Source organism: Macaca mulatta, chromosome 7, assembly GCF_049350105.2.
Source record: "Macaca mulatta isolate MMU2019108-1 chromosome 7, T2T-MMU8v2.0, whole genome shotgun sequence".
Classification (NCBI taxonomy): Eukaryota; Metazoa; Chordata; class Mammalia; order Primates; family Cercopithecidae; genus Macaca; species Macaca mulatta.
In genome coordinates, this window is record NC_133412.1 from 108,690,125 (window position 1) to 108,716,169 (window position 26,045).

General features: G+C 36.2%; 1 protein-coding gene across 17 annotated transcripts in view; it reads right to left on the reverse strand.

Annotated features, from left to right (window-relative positions):
* Positions 1 to 26,045, reverse strand: part of RALGAPA1 (Ral GTPase activating protein catalytic subunit alpha 1) — a 275,889-nt gene that overhangs the window by 34,947 nt on the left and 214,897 nt on the right. For all 17 annotated transcript variants that reach the window (XM_077940906.1, XM_001088633.5, XM_015143575.3 and 14 more), the window contains one exon: positions 21,535 to 21,690. In XM_077940906.1, coding sequence (XP_077797032.1) covers positions 21,535 to 21,690 — 156 coding nt within the window. The remainder of the gene's footprint in view (positions 1 to 21,534; positions 21,691 to 26,045) is intronic.

Here is a 26,045-nt window from a genome sequence, read left to right on the forward strand (position 1 = left end):
ATATCCTTCCTATACAGCCATCCCCATGTGTCAGCTTCCCTAATAGGTTTATGTTAACTGAATACAAAAGAAATGTGAAATAAATTTAACCAGGAGGGATGATCCAATCTAATTTTGATACATTAATGTCATATGCTGTACATGTTACAATAGCAGCCAGATCTAATACTAAGCTCCAGGCTATACTGAGATTTCCAAATGGCAGATTGTTCTAAGTGATATCAAGTATAATTGAAGTAATAAACGATAGTAAAAGCTGAGCACACTGTCAGGAAGAATTTAGGTATTTACTTTTTAAAATTAAATGAGTTAGGTAAGGAAAGACAAGACAACTGAAATAATGCAGGTCTCAATTTACAGAAAATTCCTTTTATTTATCTGCTACATTAACCCTTGAACTCTTGCCAAAACTATCTATAATTTCTAGTGCCCACTTATCTAAAGAAACGAGAAAAAAAGGGCAAGCGTACTTTTATAACTGAAGCTTGTTCAAATATCTTCTGTATGATATTAAAAGTCTGTTAAATAAGTTTAATGGAAAAGAGTAACATATTTTTGCCAAGCTCTTGTAATGAAGATTTCTGGCATAGAACTATGTACATAACAAAGTCATTCTAAATATGTTCAAACATTTTAAGGGAAAAGCTTCATGAAATCCCTTATCATTTACATTCAAATGCTAAAAAAGTAATTATTTTAGGCTGTTATAATGAGGCATGTTTTTATATCTTTAAAATCTATTATATAGTAATTAGATACAAATTGAGAAATTGCTAATCATTGCTATGTGACTTGGGAATTTTTGAAAGACTACTGAAAGAATCAATTTTTAATGGTTAAGCATTAATAGAAATTTCAGGCATATGTATGTTTGACATACTTAATATATTATTTAATATTGATTTTATGTATTCCTATCTCTATGGACTTACAAGATTGTGTCCTACGGGGCAGGGTGTGGTGGCTCACACTTGCAATCTGAGCCCTCCGGGAGGCCGAGGCAGGCGAATTACCTGAGGTCAAGAGTTTTGAGACCAGCCTGGCCAACAAGTGAAACCCCGTCTCTACTAAAAATACAAAAATTAGACAGGTGTAGTGGCACACACCTGTAATCCCAGCTACTCAGGAGGCTGAGGAGGGAGGATTCCTTGAAACTGGGAGGTAGAAGTTGCAGAGAGCTGAGATCATGCCACTGCACTCCAGCCTGTGCGACACAGTTAGACTCCATCTCAAAGAAAGAAAAAAAAGATTGTGTCCTATGGATAACCAGTAGGTTTTGCTATACTCCAAAACCACCAAAGAAGTTGCTACTTATATGTTTATTGACCCAGATGCTAATTCATTTCTGAAATAGAGTAGAAGACTTCTGTACATGGGATAGGTCTGTTAAAATGATTGGCAACCAAACTACTCTTCTAACTTTCTTTCAACTGCTACTGAAGTCATTTTGGAACTCAAGGTATATAACATAGGCTACAGATGACTATTATTAATTGAAGAAGACAAAGCAGCTAAATGAAATTCAACGTGTGTACAAGTGAAGTCCTCAAATACACTAGAATGTTAATACTGGAAGAGACCTTAAAGTTCTAATTTCCCACCTAATACAGAAGCTGTGCCACCATATGCCTGATAAGTAGACACCATGCCTCTGCTTGAATACTTCTAAGGTTGGGGATTTTATGAATTCACAAATCAACCCATTTCTTATTTATTTATTTTGAGATGGAGTTCACTCTTGTTGCCCAGGCTGGAGTGCAATGGTGCGATCTCGGCACACTGCAACCTCTGCCTCCTGGGTTCAAGCGATTCTCTTGCCTCAGCTTCCCAAGTAGCTGGGATTACAGGCACCTACCACCATGCCCAGCTAATTTTTTATTTTTAGTAGAGACGGGGTTTTGCCATGTTGGCCAGGCTGGTCTTGAACTCCTGACCTCAGGTGATCCGCTGGCCTCAGCCTCCCAAAGTGCTGGGATTACAGGTGTGAGCCACCGTGTCTGGCCCCCATTTCATTTTTAAAGAGCTACAATCATTAGAACATGTTAATACTAAGCTAAAAACTGTCAAACTGTCTTCCAGATGCTAGCTCTTCCAAAATGAGTCTTACCAAATAAATCCAATCTGTATTCTATATATTATCTTTTCTGTTATCTGAAGATCAGTCTAATATACATCTCACCTTTCCTTTTCCAGGTTAAAAGCGTTCTTCTTAGCTCCTCTTAACAAACATATTCATTATCTTGGGTTACAGTTTCAGTTTACTAATGTTTCTATTAAACTTGTGTATGGAATAGAATACAGTATCAACACACACTCTGGATAATACAGCAAACCCACAATGGGGCTGTTTCTTCCTTTGGTCTGTTCAATAAATTACTTTCTGCATTTTAAAAGTGATGGCTTAAATGGAACTTGTAGTCAATTCAAGCTTCTAAGTCTTTTTCTTACGAAGTTCTTTTAAGCAGGTACAACTGACTGCTAGAACTAAAGAAGGGATTTCATAATTTTCCCTTGCCAGGTTCAGATTATCTTTAAGCCTATGAAGGTCTATTGTTAACCTGACTCTGCTATTCATGTGCTGGCACTCTGCCAGATTTGGGCTATCCTTAAGTTCAAATTCCAGTGTCTTCATTTACATTTTGGACAAAAATGTCAAAAGGGACAGGCTTGGTTAAGAGCCTTATAGCAAGTCATTATAGGCTTTCCTCCTGGTTAAAAAAATCCACATCCTATATTTATTAAAGATATTTATTAAGTCCTTACTGTTTGTGACAATTCATTAAATTTCCACAACAATACTATTATCCCTATTTTTACAGGTGAGGAATTGAAGCTTAAAAGGATGAAGTAACTCACCTAAGGTCACAAATAGTAAGTGGCAGAGCCAGGATTCAAACCCAGGCAGGCTGGTTCCAGAACCTATACTGTAACCACCTCCCTATATTGCTTCTTGTTAAATAATTAATTTATGTGCTATGAATATGATTATACAATCATTCATGAATATACTTACCAAACTGTTATGAAGACCACATTTCTTCAACTTGTCCACAACATGCAACTTAGTTAAATGCTTTATTGCAGTCTATGGTTTTCCCTAATCTAGTAATCCTATTAAAACAAATTAAGTTATTTTGATGTGATTTGTTATGGTGAACTCATGGTGGCTCCTAGTGATCACTACACTTCATTATCTAAGTGCTCACAAACCATCTGTTTAATAATCCTATTTTGCCAGGCACTGACATGAAGCTCATGAATGTTGGTTAATTTCTATAGTCTATGGCCTGTTCCGTGTTCTTTTGTGAAAATCAGATGTTTACCCATTGCTACAGACTGAATGTTTGCATCCTGCCCACCCCCCAAATTCATATCCTGAAATCCTTACCCCTCAATGCGATGGTATTGGAAGGTAGGGGACTCTGGGAGGTGATTAGGTTATGAGGGCTCCTTTATAACGGATTAGTGTCCTTACAAAAGAGACCCCAGAGAGCTTACTTGACTCTTCTGCTATTATATATAAGGTTACAATGAGAAGATGGTCATCTGTGAACGAGGGAGTGGTCCCTCAGCAGACAATGAATCTGTGAGCATCTTGATCTTAGATTTCTCAGCCCCCAGAACTGTGAGAAATAAATTTCTGTGGTTTATAAGCCATTCAGTCTACGGTATTTTTGTTATATCAGCCTGAATGGACTAAGACATTCACCTTATGGCAATGTACTCATTCTCCATGATTACCAACAGGAATTCCAGAGTCAATTCTAGATTTCCTCAGTGCCATATAATATCATTTATCTCGGGCTGGAGACTAGAATTCTTTTTTTTTTTTTTTTTTTTTTTTTGAGACGGAGTCTTGCTCTGTCGCCCAGGCTGGAGTGCAGTGGCGCGATCTCGGCTCACTGCAAGCTCCGCCTCCCGGGTTCACGCCATTCTCCTGCCTCAGCCTCCCGAATAGCTGGGACTACAGGCGCCCACAACCGCGCCCGGCTAATTTTTTGTATTTTTAGTAGAGACGGGGTTTCACCGTGGTCTCGATCTCCTGACCTTGTGATCCGCCCGCCTCGGCCTCCCAACGTGCTGGGATTACAGGCGTGAGCCACCGCGCCCGGCCGAGACTAGAATTCTTATAAAGGAACTGTATTATGTCTCTCACTAAATCAGCTTATCCTCCTGACTTCTCCATTTGTGTTAAAAGTACCTAACAACTAATTATAATCACTCAGGATTAAAACCTGATAGTCTTTTAGTCTTTTTTGATTCCTTCTATTTTCCTTACTACATCTCTAATGAGCTCTTCATTTTTTAAAAAAAGTACTATATTCCTTTTTCGTACTTTCCTTCCTATTCCTCTACTGCTTTGTCTCTTTTGCTTACTGCTATATCTCCAGCACCTAGTACCAGGCCTATTGGCATTTAACAAATGTTTGTTCAGTGAATTACCACAGCTACCACAGCCACAAATCAAAAGATCTATAGACACCTTTGTCTCAGTGACACACTTATCAAAGTGACATATTTAAATAAATGCCATGACTGCAGATAGTTCTGTTTTTATGCTATGTACTAGGTAATGATAGGAAAAAAAATGCAACTTAAGTATCTTTTCAATAGTCACCAGTATTTATTGGATGCCTACTCTGCTTAGGCATAGTCCTAGATCACATGCTACTCATCCCATATACCATACATACTAATTCATGAGGTCTTAAAAGTCTTTTCTCTCTTCCCTCCCTCCCTCCTTCATATCCACCTTCTTTCATTCAAATAATGAGAGCTGACCAAATGCTAGCTTTTGCAGATGCAACAATCAGTAAAAACAGACATGGTCTCTGCTCTCGAACCTTTGTGTACAGTGGAGGAGCCAGAGTAAAATAACAATACAATAAATAAATAAATAATTTAAAAATACAAATGATGCTCTAAAAATTAACATACTTTTCTGAATACAAATAACAAAGGGCATGAATCTATAATAGCTCTTGAACTAAAAGCTGAAGAACATACAGAAGTTAATTAGGTTAGGCAGTTACTTCAGGAGATAGGGGTATATATGTAGAAACTAACTTAGTATTCTTACTGCCCCAAGTCCCCATTCTTTCCCCCATCTTTCAGGCACTCAGACTTAGTAAAATACACTCTGTGATATACTCCTCAATCATGTGAGAAAACATGTTTTAATATACTTTCTAGCAGTCATACATATTTTCCTACATTCACTTGCTGTTTAGATTATTCATTTTTAGCAATCGGGAGAAGTTTCTTGAAAACAACAGGCACAGCATCCAATACTATGCCTAAGCAGAGTGGGCATCCAATAAATACTGGTGACTATTGAAAAGATACTTAAGTTGCATTTTTTTCCTATCATTACCTAGTACATAGCATAAAAACAGAACTATCTGCAGTTATGGCATTTATTTAAATATGTCACTTTGATAAGTGTGTCACTGAGACAAAGGTGTCTATAGATCTTTTGATTTGTGGCTGTGGTAGCTGTGGTAATTCACTGAACAAACATTTGTTAAATGCCAATAGGCCTGGTACTAGGTGCTGGAGATACAGCAGTAAGCAAAAGAGACAAAGTCCTGGTTCTCATGACCTTGATATTCTAGTGGGAGAAGTCAGATAAACATATACAAAAATAAACTAGATAAACTTACACGGTGATAAATCTATAAAGAAAATAATATAGGGTAATGTGATAAAGTTCCTGAGTAGGAGGGGGCTTATTTAGCTAGGATGGTCTAAAAAGGTCTTTCTAAGAAACTGTCACATGAGTTTAAGAACAGAACAATTAGAATGAGGAAGTCTGATAATGTGGATAAAAAACATTTCAAACCGAGACAGTAGTAAGTGTACAGAGCCCTTAAGATGTGAATGAGTTTGACATGTTGGAAGGTTAGAATGACAGTCAGTGAGACCAGATTATGGTAAATGAAAAGAAAAAAGACAGGAGATGAGATCTAGAGGTAGGCGGCTGGCGGGGTCAAATTACGTAGGGCCATAGTGAGGAATTAGAGTTTTATTCCCGGCTGGGTGCGGTGGCTGATGCCTGTAATCCCAGCACTTTGGGAGGCTGAGGTGGGTGGATCATGACGTCAAGAGATCGAGACCATCCTAGCCAACATGGTGAAACCTTGTCTCTACTAACAATACCAGAACTGGCTGGGTGTGGTGGTGCATGCCTGTAGTCCCAGCTACTCGGGAGGCTGAGTCAGGAGAATCACTTGAACCCAGGAGGTAGAAGTTGCAGTGAGCAGAGATTGCACCATTGCACTCCAGCATGGTGACAGAGCGAGACTCTGTCTCAAAAAAAAAAAAAGAGTTTTATTTCCTATACAATGAGAGGCCTCTGCTATCTCACCTACATAACATTTACTATGGTGAGATAAACTTGTACTGAACCATTGATATTTTCTGTTTTCTCAATCCTCTATTCTTGTCATCAGGAGTATATATGCAAAAATTGGAGTTCAGGGCAGTTTCTTCTATAAGGTTATTATATTTGGGACTCAAACAATGAGTATAATTTCACAGCATTTATTAAATATAATCCTAACTTCACTTTTACTAAAATAATGAAAAAATTTAAAAATTATTCCTTAAATTTGTTTTTTGAACAAATTCATTTTCCAGACTATATTTAGTATATAGTTCTTTGGAAAGTATCTTATATTTCTGTCCAAAATAAAGAAAAACAGACGTAAAATAAAAAATCAGACCAAGCAGCACTACAAGGTTCATTTATTTGCACAACTATTGTGACTAAACTTCAAGACAGAAAAGGAAACACTTTCCATTACACTAATAGTAATTCAGAGGAAATGGACTTAAATAAAGTGCTTCTTTCCCCCTATTTTGGGGGGTCCAGGAAATGAAAGATAGACTAGAGAGTTCAACTAAGTATGTTACAATTATCTCAACTTGATCTTCATCAAACTTCTAAAAGGATGATTCAGCTACCTATGAAGCAGAGTATCAGCAAGTGGCTAGAACAAGGAGACAGAGGAAATGAGAGAGGCTCCTGTGAACACTTTACACCAATGCTGGCAGCACTTTTGATTTTTAGGGGTGAATACACTCAGCTAAGTGGAAATTATTTTTAACCATTTTCCATCAATCTTCCTCAGGTAGAGATAATTTATAGAACAGATTGCTTGGATTGGGGTTATATCAGGATTTTTATATGGTGGTACAACATTTCTAAGAGAAACTTAGCTAAACTGAATGGCTAATCTGCTCAAGAAGTATAGTCTATGTTATAAATATTCTGCTGCTACTGTCTTGAGCCTTGAAAAAGCTTCTCTTCACAAGAAATATAAATGCTACATTTAAATAGGTCCAAGGATATTTACTTCTCATTCTGAGAAAATAAAATGTTTGAAAATAATTTACAAATCACATATTTTAAATAAAAAGTCAGAACTAAAATTAGTTTCTATAAAATAGATATAAATGATTTTATCCTACCAAGTTTAAAGCAAAGGACCAGAGTCATAAATAATTCTAGCTTGCCAGAGGCATGGCTATTTCTTTATACTGACTGTCGACTATCTAATTTAATTAGAGGTATTAAACTCCTTGCTGAGGTCAACAAGCCTTACTTCCTCCAATATTATACTTCAACCAGTGCTCATTAATGTGTCTACTGAATGGATTAACACACCTAAAGATATATGTACAAAGGACAGGGGGGACAACCTAATGATATCCAATTGTTCATTTATAATAGGACACATGTTCTAGGCCTCAACTTATTACCACTAATGTGGAATTTATTAAATTCAGGAGAAAAAATACCAATACAGAAAGTGATTTTTTATCAAGGACAACCGGTATAAGACAACTGGCTTCTATTATTAAGTTTAAACATTTAACCTATCAAAAATAAAGTGATACCAAAATAAAACTAAAATATAAGCCTGCTACTTAGAAAAACCTCATATACTAGAACTCTGAGGAACAGATTAAGGAAAGAGTCATTAAGTATAGGGAAATGGGAAACATCAGTATACAGATAAATCAATGTTTATAAGGTTTTAAACAATTTCTATGAAAAGAAGGTTTAGGCTAATTACACTGAATTATGAGATCAAATAAAAATTCCCTTTCTGTTGGACTTAAAAGTTGCTATTGTTTCTTGGAGAATGGGAGTGTCAGGAGGTATATGACCACATTTTTCATACATACAGAGCTTAATTATTGCTTTAATTTAGTTTGACACTGACAAAGTAAATTTTACTTAAATCGATTTAAATTACTACTAGAGAAAATAAGACATTTCTCCAAAGAGTATATACAAATGGGCAATAAGCACATGAAAAGATGTTCAATATTATTAGAAGGGAAATACAAGTCAAAACCACAACAAAATATCATTTCACACCTACTACTATGGCTATAATTTTTTTTTTAAAACAGAAAATAAGAAGTGTTAGCAAAGATGTGGAAAAACTGCAACACTTAGGCATTGCTGGTGGAAATATAAAATGATGTGGTTGCTATAGAAAACATCCTGACTTCTCAGAAAGCTAAACATACAATTACTATATGACCACAGCGATTCCACTCCTAGCTATAGAGCCAAATTGAAAACAGGGATTCAAATAGATATTTGTATGCCAATGTTCACTGCAACATTGTTTACAAGAACCAAAATGTGGAAACAACCCAATTTCCAGCCACAGATGAATGGGTAAACAAATTGAGGCATATACTTGCAACAGATTATTAATCAGTTTTAAAAAGGAACGAAGTTCTGATGTATGCTACAACATGAATGAATCTTGAAAACATGCTAAGTTTAAAACAACTATGGTTAATATGCTATGGGGCTCTCATGGAAAAAGTAGACAACATGTAAGAACAAATGGACAAGGTATGTAGAGAGATGGAAATTCCAGGGAAAAATATTAAAGAAAAAAGGCTAGGGTAAAAAAAAAAAACACTGGAACAGAAATTTTAAAATGTCTTTGATAGGCTCATTCACAGACAAGACACAGCTGAGGAAAGAATCTCTGAGTTTCAAGATATCTCAATAGCAACCTCCAAAACAGAAAAGCAAAGAGAAAAAAAGACTTATATTCAAAAGAATATACAAAAACTGTGGGACGACCATGAAAGATGTAAATACATGTACTGGGAATACCAAAAGAAGAAGAAAGAGAAAAAGGAACAGAAGCAATATCTGAAGCAATAATAACTGAGAATTTCCCCAACTTAACGTCAGTCATAAACCCAGATCCAGGAAGCTCAGTGAGCACCAAGCAGGGTAAATGTCAAAAAACTGTGCCTAGGTGCATCATATTTAAACTCGGAAAATCAAGGAGAAAGAACAAATTATTCAAAGAAGCCCAAGGAAAAAAAGTCGTACCTACAGAGTAGCAAAGATAAAAATTACTTCTGATGTCTTAGAAATTACATAAGCAAGAAGAGAGTATAGTGAAATATTTAAAGTATTGAGAGAAAAAAAATACCACACACCTAGAATTCTGTACCCTGTGAAACTATCCTTCAAAAGTGAAAAAGAAATAGACTTTCTCAGGCAAACAAAAATTGAGGGAATTTGCAGCCTGCAGACCTACCTTTCAAGAAATGTTAAAACAAGTTCTTCGGAGAGAAGAAAAACATATATGTCAGAAACTTGGATCTACGTCATGAAAGGAAGAGCATGACAGAATGAATAATTGAGGGTAAATTAAAACTTTTTTCTTAGTCGTAATTGGTTTAACAGAATATAGTTTAATAATAACAGCAATGTATTTGAATATATATGCTCATATTTTTATATATAGGCTTACATATACCTAAAATAAGTGAAATGAATGACAGCAATGATACAAGGGATGGGAAGGAGGGATTAGGGATATTGTGCTATTGCAAGCAGTACAGTATCATATAAGCAGTACAGTATAATTTTTTTTTGAGACAGGGTCTCCCTTTGTCACCCAAGCTGGAGTGCAGTGGCACAATCATGGCCCACTGCAGCCTCAACCTCCCCAAGCTCAGGTGATCCTCTCACCTCAGCCTCCCAAGTCGCTGGGACCACGGGGATGCACCAGCATGCCTGGCTAACTTCTGTGTTTCTTGTAGAAACAAGGTTTCACCATGTTTCCCGGGCTGGTCTTGAACTCCTGGGTTCAACAGATCTGCCAGCCTCTGCTTCCCAAAGTGCTGGGATTACAGATGTTAGCCACTGCACCCAGCCGGTATAGTGTAATTTGAAAGCAGACTTGTAACTTAGATGAACTACAAATGTATAGTGTAAACTCTATAGCAATCACTAAAAAGTTAAAAAAGAATCATAATTGATATGTTAAGAAAGGAGAGAGAATGGTATCATATAAATGCTCAATTAAAACAAGAAAAGGCAGAAAAAGTATAAAAGACAAAAATAGGAACAAAGAACAAGGGCAACAATAGAAAACAGAATACAGTAGACAGAAATAGAAAACAGTAAAGAATATAGTAGATATTAATTCAGCTATATTAATAATCACTTCAAAAATCAATGTTATAAATATACCAATTAAAAAATACTGTCAGAGTGGAGCTAAAAACATATTGTTTACAAGAAAGCCACTCTAAAGACAAATATAGACTAAAAGTAAAAAGATATACCATGCTAATACTAATCAAAAGAAAGCAGGAATAGCTATATTAATTTCAGACAGAACAGACTTCAGAGCAAGAAAGTTATCAGGGATAAAGAGGAGCCTCATATAATAAAGGAGTCAATACTACAAGATGACATAGCGATCCGTACATGTAGGTGCCTAACAAAGCATCAAAATGCATCAAGCAAAAACTGACACAACTTCAAACTCACATGGAACAGTCACCAAGATAGACTGCATTTTGGACCATCAAACACATCTTCGGAAATTCAAAAGAATAGAAATCATAAAATGTCTGCTCTCAAACAATGGAATTAAATTAGAAATCAGTAACAGAAAGATAGTTGGAAAACCCCAAAATATCTGGAGATTAAACAACATACTTCTTAAAAACACATGGGTCAAAGAAGATATCTCAAGAGAAATTAAGAAACATTTTGAACCAAATGAAAATGCAAAAGTTCTGGAAAGAGACAGTGGTGATGGTTGCAAAACACTGTGAGAGTACTTAAAGCCAATCAATTAGTTAAAAATGATTTTTAAAATAGTTAAAATGAAGTTATTCTCTAATAAATCTAGTGCATAAAAGTTTCACCATTTCAGAGTGCAACCTTAATTAAAACTCAATCACTGTTTTTGTATAAGGTATAAGGAAGGGATCCAGTTTCAGCTTTCTACATATGGCTAGCCAGTTTTCCCAGCACCATTTATTAAATAGGGAATCCTTTCCCCATTTCTTGTTTCTGTCAGGGTTGTCAAAGATCAGATGGTTGTAGATGTGTGGTATTATTTCTGAGGGCTCTGTTCTATTCCATTGGTCTATAACTCTGTTTTGGTACCAGTACCATGCTGTTTTGATTACTGTAGCCTTGTAGCATAGTTTGAAGTCAGGTAGCGTGATGCCTCCAGCTTTGTTCTTTTGGCTTAGGATTGTCTTGGCAATGCGGGCTCTTTTTGGGTTCCATATGAACTTAAAAATAGTTTTTTCCAATTCTGTGAAGAGAGTCATTGGTAGCTTGATGGGGACGGCATTGAATCTATAAATTACCTCGGGTAGTATGGTCATTTTCATGATATTGATTCTTCCGATCCATGAGCTTGGAATGTTCTTACATTTGTTCATGTCCTCTTTTATTTCGTTGGGCAGTATTTTGTAGTTCTCCTTGAAGAGGTCCTTTACATCCCTTGTAAGTTGGATTCCTAGGTATTTTATTCTCTTTGAAGCAATTGTGAATGGGAGTTCACTTATTATTTGGCTCTCCGTTTGTCTATTATTGGCGTACAGGAATGCTTGTGATTTTTGCACACTGATTTTGTATTCTGAGACTTTGCTGAAGTTGCTTATCAGCTTCTTTTGTGCTGAGACAATGGGGTTTTCTAAATATACAATCATGTCATCTGCAAACAGGGACAATTTGACTTCCTCTTTTCCTAATTGAAAACCCTTTATATTTCTTTCTCTTGCCTGACTGCCTTGGCCAGAACTTCCAACACTATATTGAATAGGAGTGGTGAGAGAGGACATCCTTGTCTTGTGCCAGTATTCAAAGGGAATGATTCCAGTTTTTGCCCATTCAGTATGATATTGGCTGTGGGTTTGTCATAAATAGCTCTTATTATTTTGAGATAAGTCCCATCAATACCTAGTTTACTGAGAGTTTTTAGCATGAATGGCTGTTGAATTTTGTCGAAGGCCTTTTCTGCATCTATTGAGATAATCATGGACAATCATGTGGTTTTTGTCTTTGGTTCTGTTTACATGATGGATGACATTTATTGATTTGCATATGTTGAACCAGCCTTGCATCCCAGGGATGAAGCCAACTTGATCGTGGTGGATAAGCTTTTTGATGTGCTGTTGGATTTGGTTTGCCAATATTTTATTGAGGATTTTTGCATCAATGTTCATCAGGGATATTGGTCTAAAATTCTCTTTTTTTGTGTGTGTCTCTGTCAGGCTTTGGTATCATGATGATGCTGGCCTCATAAAACGAGTTAGGGAGGAGTCCCTCTTTTTCTATTGATAGGAATAGTTTCAGAAGGAATGGTACCAACTCCTCTTTGTACCTCTGGTAGAATTTGGCTGTGAATCCGTCTGGTCCTGGACTTTTTTTGGTTGGTAGGCTATTAATTATTGCCTCAATTTCAGAGCCTGTTACTGGTCTATTCAGGGATTCAACTTCTTCCTGGTTTAGTCTTGGGAGGGTGTAAGTGTCCAGGAATTTATTCATTTCTTCTAGATTTTCTAGTTTATTTGCGTAGAGGTGTTTATAGTATTCTCTGATGGTAGTAAACTAGTTCAACCATTGTGGAAGACAGTGTGGCGATTCCTCAAGAATCTAGAACTAGAAATACCATTTGACCAAGCCATCCCATTAGTGGGTATATACCCAAAGGAGTATAAATCATGCTGCTATAAAGACACATGCACACTTAATGTTTATTGCGGCACTATTCACAATAGCAAAGACTTGGAACCAACCCAAATGTCCATCAATGATAGACTCGATTAAGAAAATGTGGCACACATACACCATGGAATACTATGCAGCCATAAAAAAGGATGAGTTCATGTCCTTTGTAGGGACATGGATGAAGCTGGAAACCATCATTCTGAGCAAACTATTGCAAGGACAGAAAACCAAACACTGCATGTTCTCACTCGTAGGTGAGAATTGAACAAAGAGAACACTTGGACACAGGGTGGGGAACATTACACATCAGGGCCTGTTGTGGGGCAGGGGGAGTGGGGAGGGATAGCATTAGGAGATATACCTAACGTAAATGATGAGTTAATGGGTGCAGCACACCAACATGGCACATGTATACATACGTAATAAAGCTGCACATTGTGCACATGTGCCCTAGAACTTAAAGTATAATTAAAAATAAATAAATAAATAAAAACTCAATCAATTTTTTTTTTTTTTTTTTTTTTGAGACGGAGTCTTGCTCTGTCACCCAGGCTGGAGTGCAGTGGCTGGATCTCAGCTCACTGCAAGCTCCGCCTCCCGGGTTTACGCCATTCTCCTGCCTCAGCCTCCCGAGTAGCTGGGACTACAGGCGCCCGCCACCTCGCCCGGCTATTTTTTTTTTGTATTTTTTAGTAGAGACGGGGTTTCACCGTGTTAGCCAGGATCGTCTCTCGATCTCCTGACCTCGTGATCCGCCCGTCTCGGCCTCCCAAAGTGCTGGGATTACAGGCTTGAGCCACCGCGCCCGGCCAACTCAATCATTTAACAACTCTTTTATTTTATTTTTTTGAGATGGAGTCTCGCTCTGTCACCAGGCTGGAGTGCAGTGGCGTGATCTCGGCTTACTGCAACCTCCGCCTTCTGGGTTCAAGCGATTCTCCTGCCTCAGCCTCCCGAGTAGCTGGGACTACAGGCGTGCACCATCATGCCCAGCTGGTTTTTTGTATTTTTAGTAAAGACAGGGTTTCACCATGTTGGCCAGGATACTCTCAATCTCTTGAGCTTAAGATCCATCAACCTCTTGACCTCATGTTCCATCTGCCTCGGCCTCTCAAAGTGCTGGGATTACAGGCATGAGCCATCACGCCCGGCCAACAACTCTTAAATGGTGCTATCATGCCTAAAATTTGTCTTATTTGCTATGATAAAGGATTATTAAACATCCATTTCAGATGCTTCTTTTAAAATAATTAAGGACCCTTGTGACTATTTTGAGGGAAAGAGGCATCTTATTTGACATTTCTACAAAGGTCACAGGAGTAAAGTATCAAGTGCCATATAATTACCAAGTTTAATACAGTGAAGTAAAAATATCGTGACATAGTTTTCTTTAATAAAAAAGGCATTTTAATAGAAAATAATCTAGTTTGTTCCACTCTTAGGTTTTCAATCTAAGATACTATTAATTTTTACAAATTAAAACCATGATGAGATAGCCTATTAGAATGACTATTATCAAAAAGACAAAATGTAATGGCAAGGATGTGGAAAAAAGGGGACTTTGGTACATAGGTGGTGGGAATTTAAATTAGTACAGGCATTATGGAAAACAGTATGGGGGTTCTTCAAAAAATTAAAAATTAGAACTATCATTATGATCCAGCAATCCCACTACTGGGTATATACCCAGAGAAAATGAAATCAGTGTGTCAAAGAGATTATCTGCATGCTCACGTTCAGTGCAGCCTTATTCACAATAACCAGGATATGGAATCAATCTAAGAGTCCATCATTTGATGAATGGATAAAGAAAATGTGGTACAGATGCAAAATAGAACACTATTCAACCTTACAAATGAAGGAAATTCTGTCATTTATAAAAACACGGATTAACCTGGAGGACATTATGTTAGGTACATTAAGCCAGGCACAAAAAGACAACGCATGATTTCACTTTTAAGTGGAATCTAAAAAAGTTGAACTCATAGAAAGATGGAGTACAGTAAGTCCTCACAATGTCATCAATAGGTTCTTGGAAACTGCGACTTTAAGCAAAACAACATATGGCAGGCCTTCAAATAATGTCATATCCTTCATAGTTTCATTATAAGGTTGATGATAAAATACAATTGGTTTCATTATATGTCATTTTCCTTAAAAGGAGAGAGTCAGTGCTTATAGGGAAGAATTTGAAATTGGAGAGAAGCTGGTCAGGGGACACAAAATTTCAGTTAGGAGGAATGGGTTAAAGAGAGCTATTGCACAACATAATGACTATAGTTAAGAACAACATGCTGTACACTTGAAAATTGCTAAGAGAATAGATGTTAAGTGTTCTCAGCATGAAAAACTGGTATGTGAAGTAATGCATATTTTAATTAGCTTGATTTAGCTATTCCACAATGTTTACATATATAAAAATGTATTGTATACCATAAATATATACAATTTCAATTGATCAATTAAAAAAATAAATGTTTAAAAAAGAAATATATGAGAAATATACTTAAGACAGTCACTATTGTAGGACAGTACAATAGTAATATATTATTAATTTTACACTCTGCATTGGGGTTTAAAAGTTATGTCCATGAAGCCATGATTAAATTTATTTATTTATTTAGTTAGTTATTTTTGAGACAGTGTTTTACTCTGTCACTGAGGCTGGAGTGCAGTGGTGCAATCTTGGTACATTGCAGCCTCAAGTTCCTGGACTCAAGCAATCTTTCTACCTCAGCCTCCAAATAGCTGGGACTACAAGCATGCACCACCATGCCTGGCTAATTTTTTTTGTAAGGACAGGGTGTCATTATGTTAACCAGGCTGGCCTCGAACTTTGGGCTTGAGCAATCCTCCCACCTTAGCCTCCCAAAGTACTGGGATTACAAGTGTCAGCCACTGTGCGTGGCTTATTTATCTTTTCACACTATACTTACAATTGTGTCTACTTTGGGTATGATTTATTTTCAAAGAGATTTAAGATGAATTCCTGGAAAAAATGGTTTATGTGAAGTTTTAACAAACCTTCACTTTATTCCAATCCTATTTAACATCATGTACCATTATCAGTATTGATGTCTTACCTTGTACTTCTAAAAAGCATATGCCAAGAAATTCTGTAGCAAACTTTTTGCTGAATATGCTTTCCTAGACTTATTAATTACCTCTACCCCACCACTCATTGCAATCTAATTAGTGCTCATATATTAGTTTTCTTAGCTATTATCCATTTATTAGGCAATTTCTAACAATACTCTAAAATCTAAACAAAAGCCATAAAAGGTAGTTGATACAGTTTGCCTTTGTGTCCCCAACCAAATCTCATCTTGAATTGTAATCACTGGGTATTGAGAGAGGAACATGGTGGGAGGTGATTGGATGCTGTTCTAGTGGTAGTGAGTTCTCATGAGAGCTGATGGTTTTATAAATGTTTGACAGTTACTCCTTCACATGCTCACACTCTCTGTTGCCTGCTGCCACATAACATGTGCCTGTTTCCCCTTCTACCATGATTGTAAGTCTCCTGAGCCCTCCCCAGTCATATGGAACTGTGAGTCAATTAAACCTCTTTTCTTTATAAATTACCCAGTATCAGTATTCTTTATAGCAATGTGAAAACAGACCAATACAGTAGTCAATCAAATCTTATAAAAGATTTGTAAAGAGTCCTAAACTTCCTTTCAAAAACAGTATGTTAATAACCCTGTTTCAAAGCTTATTAGTGAAGTGCGAAGAGCTTTGGTATCAGGCAACAGAGTATCAAATGAAATGGCTGATCATATTCAGTTGGTTACATTTAGTAATAGTTTTAGATAAACTGAGGACAGGATTTTCAGTAAAATCCTGGGGCAAAAACAAACAAACTAAGAAGAAAGAGGAGGAGAAGGAAGAGGTAAAGGAGAAATATTGGATAAAGTTTTACTTTTAAAAACATTTCTCACAAAACCAAATATGAGTTGAATACATACAACTGTAGTCTGAGGTTATCTCTGTAGCTACAATGACTTTTCAATGGCTGTGTGAGCTACAGCAAAATGGTGGTGTAAATTTTAACAGTTGTGGACCATGAATATCATTCTACGATATCCCTTACAGATTCTAAGGTAGCAAGATTTATTTCAATTAAATACCACTTATTTGCTACATTAGTTTTAGCCCGAACGTATGGGATACAGCATGTTATATTTTAAGTGCTATGTATGTATGTATGTGTTTTTCTGAGACAGGGTCTCACTTTGTCACCCAGGTTGGAGTGTAGTGGTGTGATCACAGCTCACTGTAGCCGGGACATCCCAGGCTCAAGCAATCCTCCCACAGTAGCCTCCTAAGTAATTGGGACTATAGGCACATGCCACCATGCCTGGCTAATTTTTAAATTTTTGGTAGGGGGTCTTGCTATGTTACTCACGCTGGTCTCAAACTCTTGGGCTAAAGCAATCCTTCCACCTTGGCCTCCCGAATTGCTGGGATTACAGGCATAAGCCACCACACCTGGCCTGGAATAATTTCTATTTTATTTTTTCTTCTCCCTCAATCAATATAAACATTCTATCTGAGTCCATGTACTAAGGGCCTTGAAATATAATTTTACCAATGTAAACAAACACAGAAATCTTTCAGTTTGTTATATCCCTTGATACGGTGTGGCTCTGTGTCCCCAACTAAATCTCATCTCAAATTGTAATCCACATGTGTCAAGGTAGGAACCTGATGGGAGGTGACTGGATTATGCGGAAGGTTTCACCTGTGTTGTTCTTGTGATAGAGAATGAGTTCTCATGAGAGCTGATGGTTTTAAAGTGTGGCACTTCCCCTTTGTTCACTCTCTTGCCTGTAGCCATGTAAGATGTTCCTTGCTTCCCCTTTGCCTTTGCCACTATTTTAAGTTTCCTGAGTCCTCTCTAACCTTGTGGAACTGTGAGTTAATTACACCTCTTTTGTTTAAAAATCACCCAGTCTCAGGTAGTATCTTTATAGCAGTGTGAAAACAGACTAATACATCCCTATTTTCTTGAAGATAAATCCTTTGTTAAGACTGTAACCAATCAGAAATGAAAGTGAAGACATTACAACAGACACTTCAGAAATAAGAAGGATCATAAAGGACTATTATGAACAACTGTATGCCAACAAATTGGATAAACTAGAGGAAATGGGTAAGTTTCTAGAATAAAACAGCCTACCAAAATTGAATCAGGAAGAAACGGAAAGTCTGAACAGACCAATAACAAAGAGATTGAAGAATTAATTAGAAACCTTCAACAAAAAGCCCAGAACTAGACAGTTGCACAGCTAAATTCAACCAAACAGTCAAAGAATTATTACCAATATTTAAACTCTTCCAAAAACTAGAGTGAGGGGGAATACTTCCAAACACATTTTATAAAGCCAGCATCCCCTCGATCCCTAAGCTAGACAAAGATATCAGAAGGAAACAAAACTACAGGTCAATTTCTCTGATGAACACTGATGCAAAAATCCTCAATAAAATATTAGCAAACTGAACCAATCCAAAAACATATCAAAAAGGTTATACATCAAGACGAAGTGGGATTTATCCTTAGCACGCAAAGCTGATTTAATGAACACAAATCAATTGATGTGATACATCACATTAATGGAATAAAAGGTAAAAACTATGCGATCATGTGATCATCTCAATTGATGTAGAAAAAGCATTCAACTAAGTCCAACATCATTTATTGAGTAAAACTCTTGACAGTTTAGGTATAGAAGGAAAGTTCTTCAACACAGTAAAGGTAACTTATGAAAAACGCTTCACTAACATTATAAGCAATGAGGAAAAACTGAAGGCTTTTCTATTAACATCTGATACAGGGCAAGGATGCCCACTTTTGCTGCATCTATTCAAGATAGTACTGGAAGTACTAGCAAGAACAATCAGACAAAAAAAGAAATATAAGGCATCCAAATCACAACCGAAAAAGTGAAATTATCTTTATTTGCAGATGACATGATCCGCTATGTAGAAAGCCTCAGAGATTCCACAAAAACAGTGTTACAACTAACATATGAATTCAGTAACGGTGCAGGATACAAAATCAACATACAAAAATTGCTAGCAATTCTATATACAAATTATGACTTAGCTGAAAAATCAAGAAATGACTTAGCTGAAAAATCAAGAAAACAATTTATGATACCATAAAAATATGTAGAAATAAATTAACCAAGGAGGTGAAAGATTTGTACTCTGAAAACTATAAAACATTGATGATAGAAATGTAAAACACAATGAAATGGAAAGATATCTTGGATTAAAATAACTAATATTGTTAAAATGTTCACACTACCCAAAGAAATATACACATTTAATGGAATCCCCATAAAAACTCCAATGGCATTTTTCACAGAAATAGAAAAATCAATTCTGAAATTCGTATGGAACCACAAAAAAAACTCAAATAGCCAAAGCTAAACTGAGAAAAAAACACAAAGGGGCATCATATTCCCTGATTTAAAATTATATTACAGGCTGGGCACAGTGGCTTACGCCTATAATCCCAGCACTTTTGGAGGCTGAAGAGGGATTGCTTGAGCCCAAAAGTTTGAGACCAGCCTGGGAAACATGGCAAAACCCCATCTCTTCCAAAAATACATACATTAGCCAGCACGGTGGCGAGTGCCTATAGTTACAGCTACTCAGGAAGCTGAGGGAGAATCACTTGAGCCCAGAAGTTGAAGCTACAGTGAACTGTGATTGGGCACCACTGCATTCCAGCCTGGGTGAAAGAGTGAGACCTTGTCTAAAAAGAAATAAATATTATATTATATTGTATTACAAAGCTACAGTCATCAGAATGGTATGGTATTGGCGTAAAAACAGAAGCATATGCCAGTGGAACAAAACAGAGATCCCAGAAACAAATTCAAACATATAGAGTAAACTAATTTTTCACAAGGGCACCAAGAAGATCAACACGGAAAGGATAGTCTCTTCAACATGGTCTTGGGAAAATGGCATTTCCACATGGAAAAGAATAAAACTGGATCCTTATCTTACACCATATACAAAAATCAACTTAAAATGGAGAAAAGACCAAAATATAAGACACGAAACTTAGAAGAGGATGTAGAAGAAAAGGTCCTTGATACTGGCCTTGGCAATGATTTTTTTGGACATCACATCAAAAGCTCAGGCTACAAATGCAAAAATAAATAAATGGTACTACATAAAACTAAAAAGCTTCTGCAGAACAAAGGTAACAGTCAGCAAAATGAAAAGGCATCCTACAGAGGGAAAACATTTGCAAACTGCTTATCTATTAAGGGATTAATATCTAAAATTTATAAGGGTCTTTTAAGTCAATAGCAGAAAAACAACCTGATTAAAAACTGGGCTAAGGACCTAAACAGACAGTTATTCAAAGACGACATAAAAATGGTGAACTGGTATATGAAAAGGCTCAGCAATCACATTAATCATCACAGAAATGCAAATTAAAACCACTATGAGATATCACTTTATACTCATTAGAATGCTACTGCCAAAAAGGTAAGAGATAACAAACATTGGTAAAGATGTGGAGAAAGGGGAACACTAGCACACTGTTGGTAGAAATGTAGACTGTACAGCAATTATGAAAAAAAAGGAGGTTCTTAAAGAAATTAAACATAGAACTACCATATGACCTAGCAAACCTTTTTCTGGGCATATACTCAAAGGAGACTAAATCACTACCTCCTTAGGATATCTGCATTCCTATGCTCACTGCAGTATTATTCACAATAACCAAGATATGCAAAACTGTCCATCAATGTACAAACTGATAAAATGTGGTATATATGCATACAATGGAATATTATTCAACCTTAAAAAAGGAGATTCTGCCACTTCCTACACATGAATGGACTTGGAGGACATTATGTGTCCTAAGTGAAATAGGCCAGACACAGAAAGAAAAAATATTGCATGATATCACTTATATGTGGAATCTAAAAAAAATAAGGAGAAAATATACAGAGATAGAGAATAAGACTGGTTACCAGGGGTGGAGGGGGGTATGAAATGGGGACACGGAGCTCAAAGGATACAAAGTAGTAGATATGTAAGTTGAACAAGTCTAGAGATTTAATGCACAATAAAAATTGTATGGTATTTGGGATTTTGCTAAATAAGTAGATTTTAGCTGTTCTTGTCATACACACACACAAAAAAACTAGGTGAGCTGATAGATATGCTAATTTGCTTCAATATAGTAACTATTTTATTATCTATATGTATTCCACAACATGATGTTGTAAACCCTAAATACACACAATAAAGTTTTAAAAAAGACTGCAACCTTTAACCATATCATTGTTCCATCAAGAAAACATAGTTTGCTGTACAACCAATCTATTTTCAAGACAGCACTGGGTGGAGTGGTGTAGTATAACCAGAAACAGTGCTTAACCAATTCCATTTCTTACTTATGTACTTTATGTATTAACTGCCTCAATTATGAGCATTTTAATTTGAAAGCACTTCTCAGCACTTACTTTTTTGGTCAAAGAATCATCAGAATCAGAAGGCATCCTTGTTGACACGTGAAATATTACTTCTACTGTAGAGGTAGCAAAATATGGAGTGGTCAATCCAGTGCTTTTGTTTTTTTGTAGTCCTCCCATAAAACCACAATGGTTTGTAAGATTTACCTAGAAGTAATGAAGAGCCACATAAATTAAACAAAACCCAAACACAGTACTGAGAAAGACTCAAACTTCTTGCTTAAGAAAAAAATTGGGAACAAAGTCTTTTGTGTGTTATCAACCAATACTTAATCTAGAATTGTTAGAATTGATTTGTTTGTACTGGTACTTCTTAAGTATTTGAGGATCTCTAATTAGTAGGAGTTAACTAGGAAAGGTATCAACTGCTGTGTACTATGCATCTTTTGTTAGCCTACTAGGTGTTAATGGTAAATTATAAAGGCTGTCAGTGCACACCAAGGCCAGGGAGAAAAAAATCAAGTATGGAAATAGTTTGGGGAAAAGTTAAAACAGTAAGATCGTTTGACAAAATGATTAATTCGGTGTGTTGTATTTACTTATAAAATTGGCCTCCTGATTTGTTAGTACTTATCACAGTCCACAACAAGTAGAAATGCAGAACTACAGTTTAATTACATTTAAAAAACAACAAAGTGATCTGTAAAAGGATTTTAAAATAATTTTTATTTTCTGATTATAAATATAATACGTGTTAACATCAGGGTTGTTGTATTGGATGATATTCCCTGGCCCTGTGTGATGCACAGAAGCCAAGAATTTGTGTTCATTGCAGAAAATTAGGGAAATAAAGGAGAAGAAAAAAAAATTAAAAATCACCAGTATTTCCCTACTTAGAGAAAACCATTTATATATATGCTTTACAATAAAAATATGAGAATAACAGATAAAATGGAGAATTACAAAAAAAAATCCCTGCACCATGTGAACTGAACACATCTCAAATATCATTATCAGTTACTAATGGCTGAATACATATATGATTGTTAGATTTTTATGTCATTACTGTAAGATTACCTCAATCTCTTCCAGTTTAAAATTTATTTTTAACTCAGTAATACACTTACATAATTAAAAATTTTAAAGTATTAAAAAAGCATACCAAAATTCTTCCTTCCATGTCTCTCACCTGCAACTACTAAGTTACCTTCTCAGAAAGCAAGTTAAGTATCTTTAGAAAAATATTATCTGCATATATAATTAAATTCTTATATGTTTATGTGCACATATCCATGCACGTTTGTGTGCACATACACACAGTACATGCATATAAAACATTCTGCATCTTGCTTTTGGAATTAATATATCTTGAAAAATACTCCTTATTAGTAAGTAAAGAGAGTCCTCATTTTTGGTTCCTGGCTTCACAGAAGTTCATTTTACTGATGTACAGTAATTTAGTCCCCTACTTGAAGGATATTTAGGTTATTTTCTGTCTTTTGCTATCACAGTCAATGCTGCAGCAAATAACACTGAACTCATATCATGTTCCATTTGTGAAAGTAGAGCTACGGACAAATAGTTATACGTGAAACTTTAAGTCAAAGGGCATGTGGACTTCTAATACTAAAACACACTACCAAGTTACCCTCCACAGATGCCACCAACAATGTATGAGGATGCCTTTTTCCCTCATATCCTTTCAGATATAGTATATTATCAACTTTATGATCTTTGCTAATCTGATAGGTGACAAATGGTATCTCCAGGTAGATTTTTTGTTTTGTTTTACTTTAGTTCAGAAAGTTACTTATTTTCAAGTAAATTCTCTGATAACATAAAGGAGAAAGTCTCAGTTTAGTGTTCCTTTGCTGTAAACACTTAACACTTGCTGATCTCTATTGTTTAAAATAAACATCTGGAGAGTCACATGAAGAAATGAAAAAATTAAAAAGAAATCCCATGTACACTTTACCCAGAGCCCCCCAGTGCAAAACTCTATCACCACCAGGATACTGATGACACTGATACAGCTATGAGACAGAGCATGTTCAAAAACTCAAGGATCTCCCCTATTGCCCTGTTATGTGAGCCATACCCACTTCCCTTCTACTGTATCCCCTCCTTTACCCCTGGCAATCACTCACTCATCTGTTCTTTACTTCTATAACTATCATTTCAAGAATGTTATATGAATTGAAGGACATAGGATATAACCTTTTCAAGTGTTTGGAGATTTTTCCTGTTATCTTTTGTTAATGATTTCAAGTTTGATTCCACTGTTGTTCAAGGACATATTCTATTATTTCAATGCTTTTAAATTTGTTGAGGCTTGTTTTATGGCCCAGGGTATGATCTATCTTGGTATATGCTCTGTGGGAACCTGAAAATAACGTATATTCTGCCATTGTTGGGTGGAATATTTTACACATGTAGATTAGATCTTGTTGGTAGGTGCTGTTGTTGAATTCCTCCATGTACTTGCTGATTTTGTTTAGTTTTTCTCTTAACTGTTGAGGAGTGAAGTCTTCAACTGTAATTGTGAATTTCTCTATTTCTTCTTTCAGTTCTATCAGCTTTTGTGCCACATATTTTGTAGCTCTGTTGTTTGGCGCACACGCATTTAGCATTGCTATGTCTTCTTGGTGAACTGATCCTTTTATAATTATATAATGTCCCTCTGATCTCCAGCAATTTTCTTTGCTCTAAAGTTGATCTGATATTAATGCAGCCATTCTGGCTTTTCTTTGATTGATGTTTGCACACTATAACTTTTTCTATCTTTTAACTTTCTGCCAGTCTATATTGTTATATATATATATATATATATATATATATATATATATATATACACACATATACACACACACATTTTTTTTTCTTTTCTTTTTTCTTTTTCTTTTTCTTTGAGATGGAGTCTTGCTCTTGTCACCCAGGCTGGAATGCAGTGGCGTGATCTTGGCTCACTGCAACCTCTGTCTCCCGGGTTCAAGCAATTCTCCTGCCTCAGCCTCCTGAGTAGCTGGGATTACAGGTGCCCGCCACCATGCCTGGCTACTTTTTGCACTTTTAGTACAGAGGGGGTTTCACCATGTTGGCCAGGCTGGTTTCGAACTCCTGACCTCAGGTGACCAGCCCACCTTGGCCTCCCAAAGTGCTGGGATTACAGGTGTGAGCCACTGCACCCAGCCTATATTCTTGTATTTCAAGTGAGTTTCTTTTAGGTAACACATAGGTGGGTCATATTTTTTAATCCACTCTGCCAATCTCTTTTAATTGGTACATTTAGATTATTTATATTTCATGTAATTATTGACAGGTTAATAAGGCTTAAGCTTGCCATCTTATTTTCTGTTTTCTGTTTATTTTCTATGTTTTTCATTTCTCTGTTTTACTTTTCCTGTCTCTTGTGGGTTACTTGAACATTTTCTAGAACTCTGTTTTTATCTATCATTTTTTTGAGTGTACATTTTTATATACTTTTGTAGTGGTTGCTCTATGTATTACATTATATATACATAGCTTATCACAGCCTACTAGTGTTGTCATTTTACCTGCTTAAGTAACTCTACCTTACTGTATGTTCCTTTACTATCCCATTTGAAATATAATTGTGATAAATATTTCCTCTCATATATTTGAACATCAGAAAGTGTTATAATTTTTGCTTCAACAGTTAAAAATAATTAAGACAACTCAAGATGAGAAAGCACATTGATTATATTTACCCATTTTTTCTTGCCATGGTCTGCCTTCCTGATGTTTCAAAGTTCCTCCTTTTATCATTTGCTTTCTATTATTAATAGAACTTCTTTCAGTGATTGCCTTAGGGTAGGTCTGCTAGTAACAAGTTCTCTAAGTTTCTCTTCATTTGAGAATGTTGTGACCTTCTCTTCATTCTTGAAGGATATGTTTGTGAGCTGTCAGATTCTGGGTCTTCTGGGCACAGTGGCTCATGCCTGTAATCCCAGCACTTTGGGAGGGGGAGGTGGGAGGATTGCCTGAGGCCAGGAGTTTGAGACCAGCCTGGCCAACATGGTGAAACCCTGTCTCTACCAAAATTACACAAAAATTTAGCTGGGTGTGGTGGTTCATGACTGTAATCCCAGTTATGTTGGGAGGCTAAGGCACAAGAATCACTTGAACCCAGGAGGTGGAGGTTGCAATGAGCCAAGATTGCGCCACTGCACACTAGCCTGAACGACAGAGCAAGATTCCACCTCAAAACAAATAAACAGACAAATAAACAAATAAAAAACAGATTCTGGGTTGACAGTTCTTTTCTTTCAGCACTTAAAAAAATGCTATGCCACTTCCCCTGGCTCCCACAGTTTCTGATAAGAAGTTTGCTATCTTTCTAATAGTTTCCCCCCGACAAATAAGGTACACTTATTCTCTGGATGCTTTCAAGAATTTTTATCTTTAGTTTTCAGAAATTAAATTATGATGTGTTACTATAGATTTCTTTTGATTTATCCTGTTTGGGTTTCACCGAGCTTTTTGAATCTACAGCTTTAAGTCTCTCACCAAATTTAGGAAGTTTTCAGCACTTTCTTCAAGTA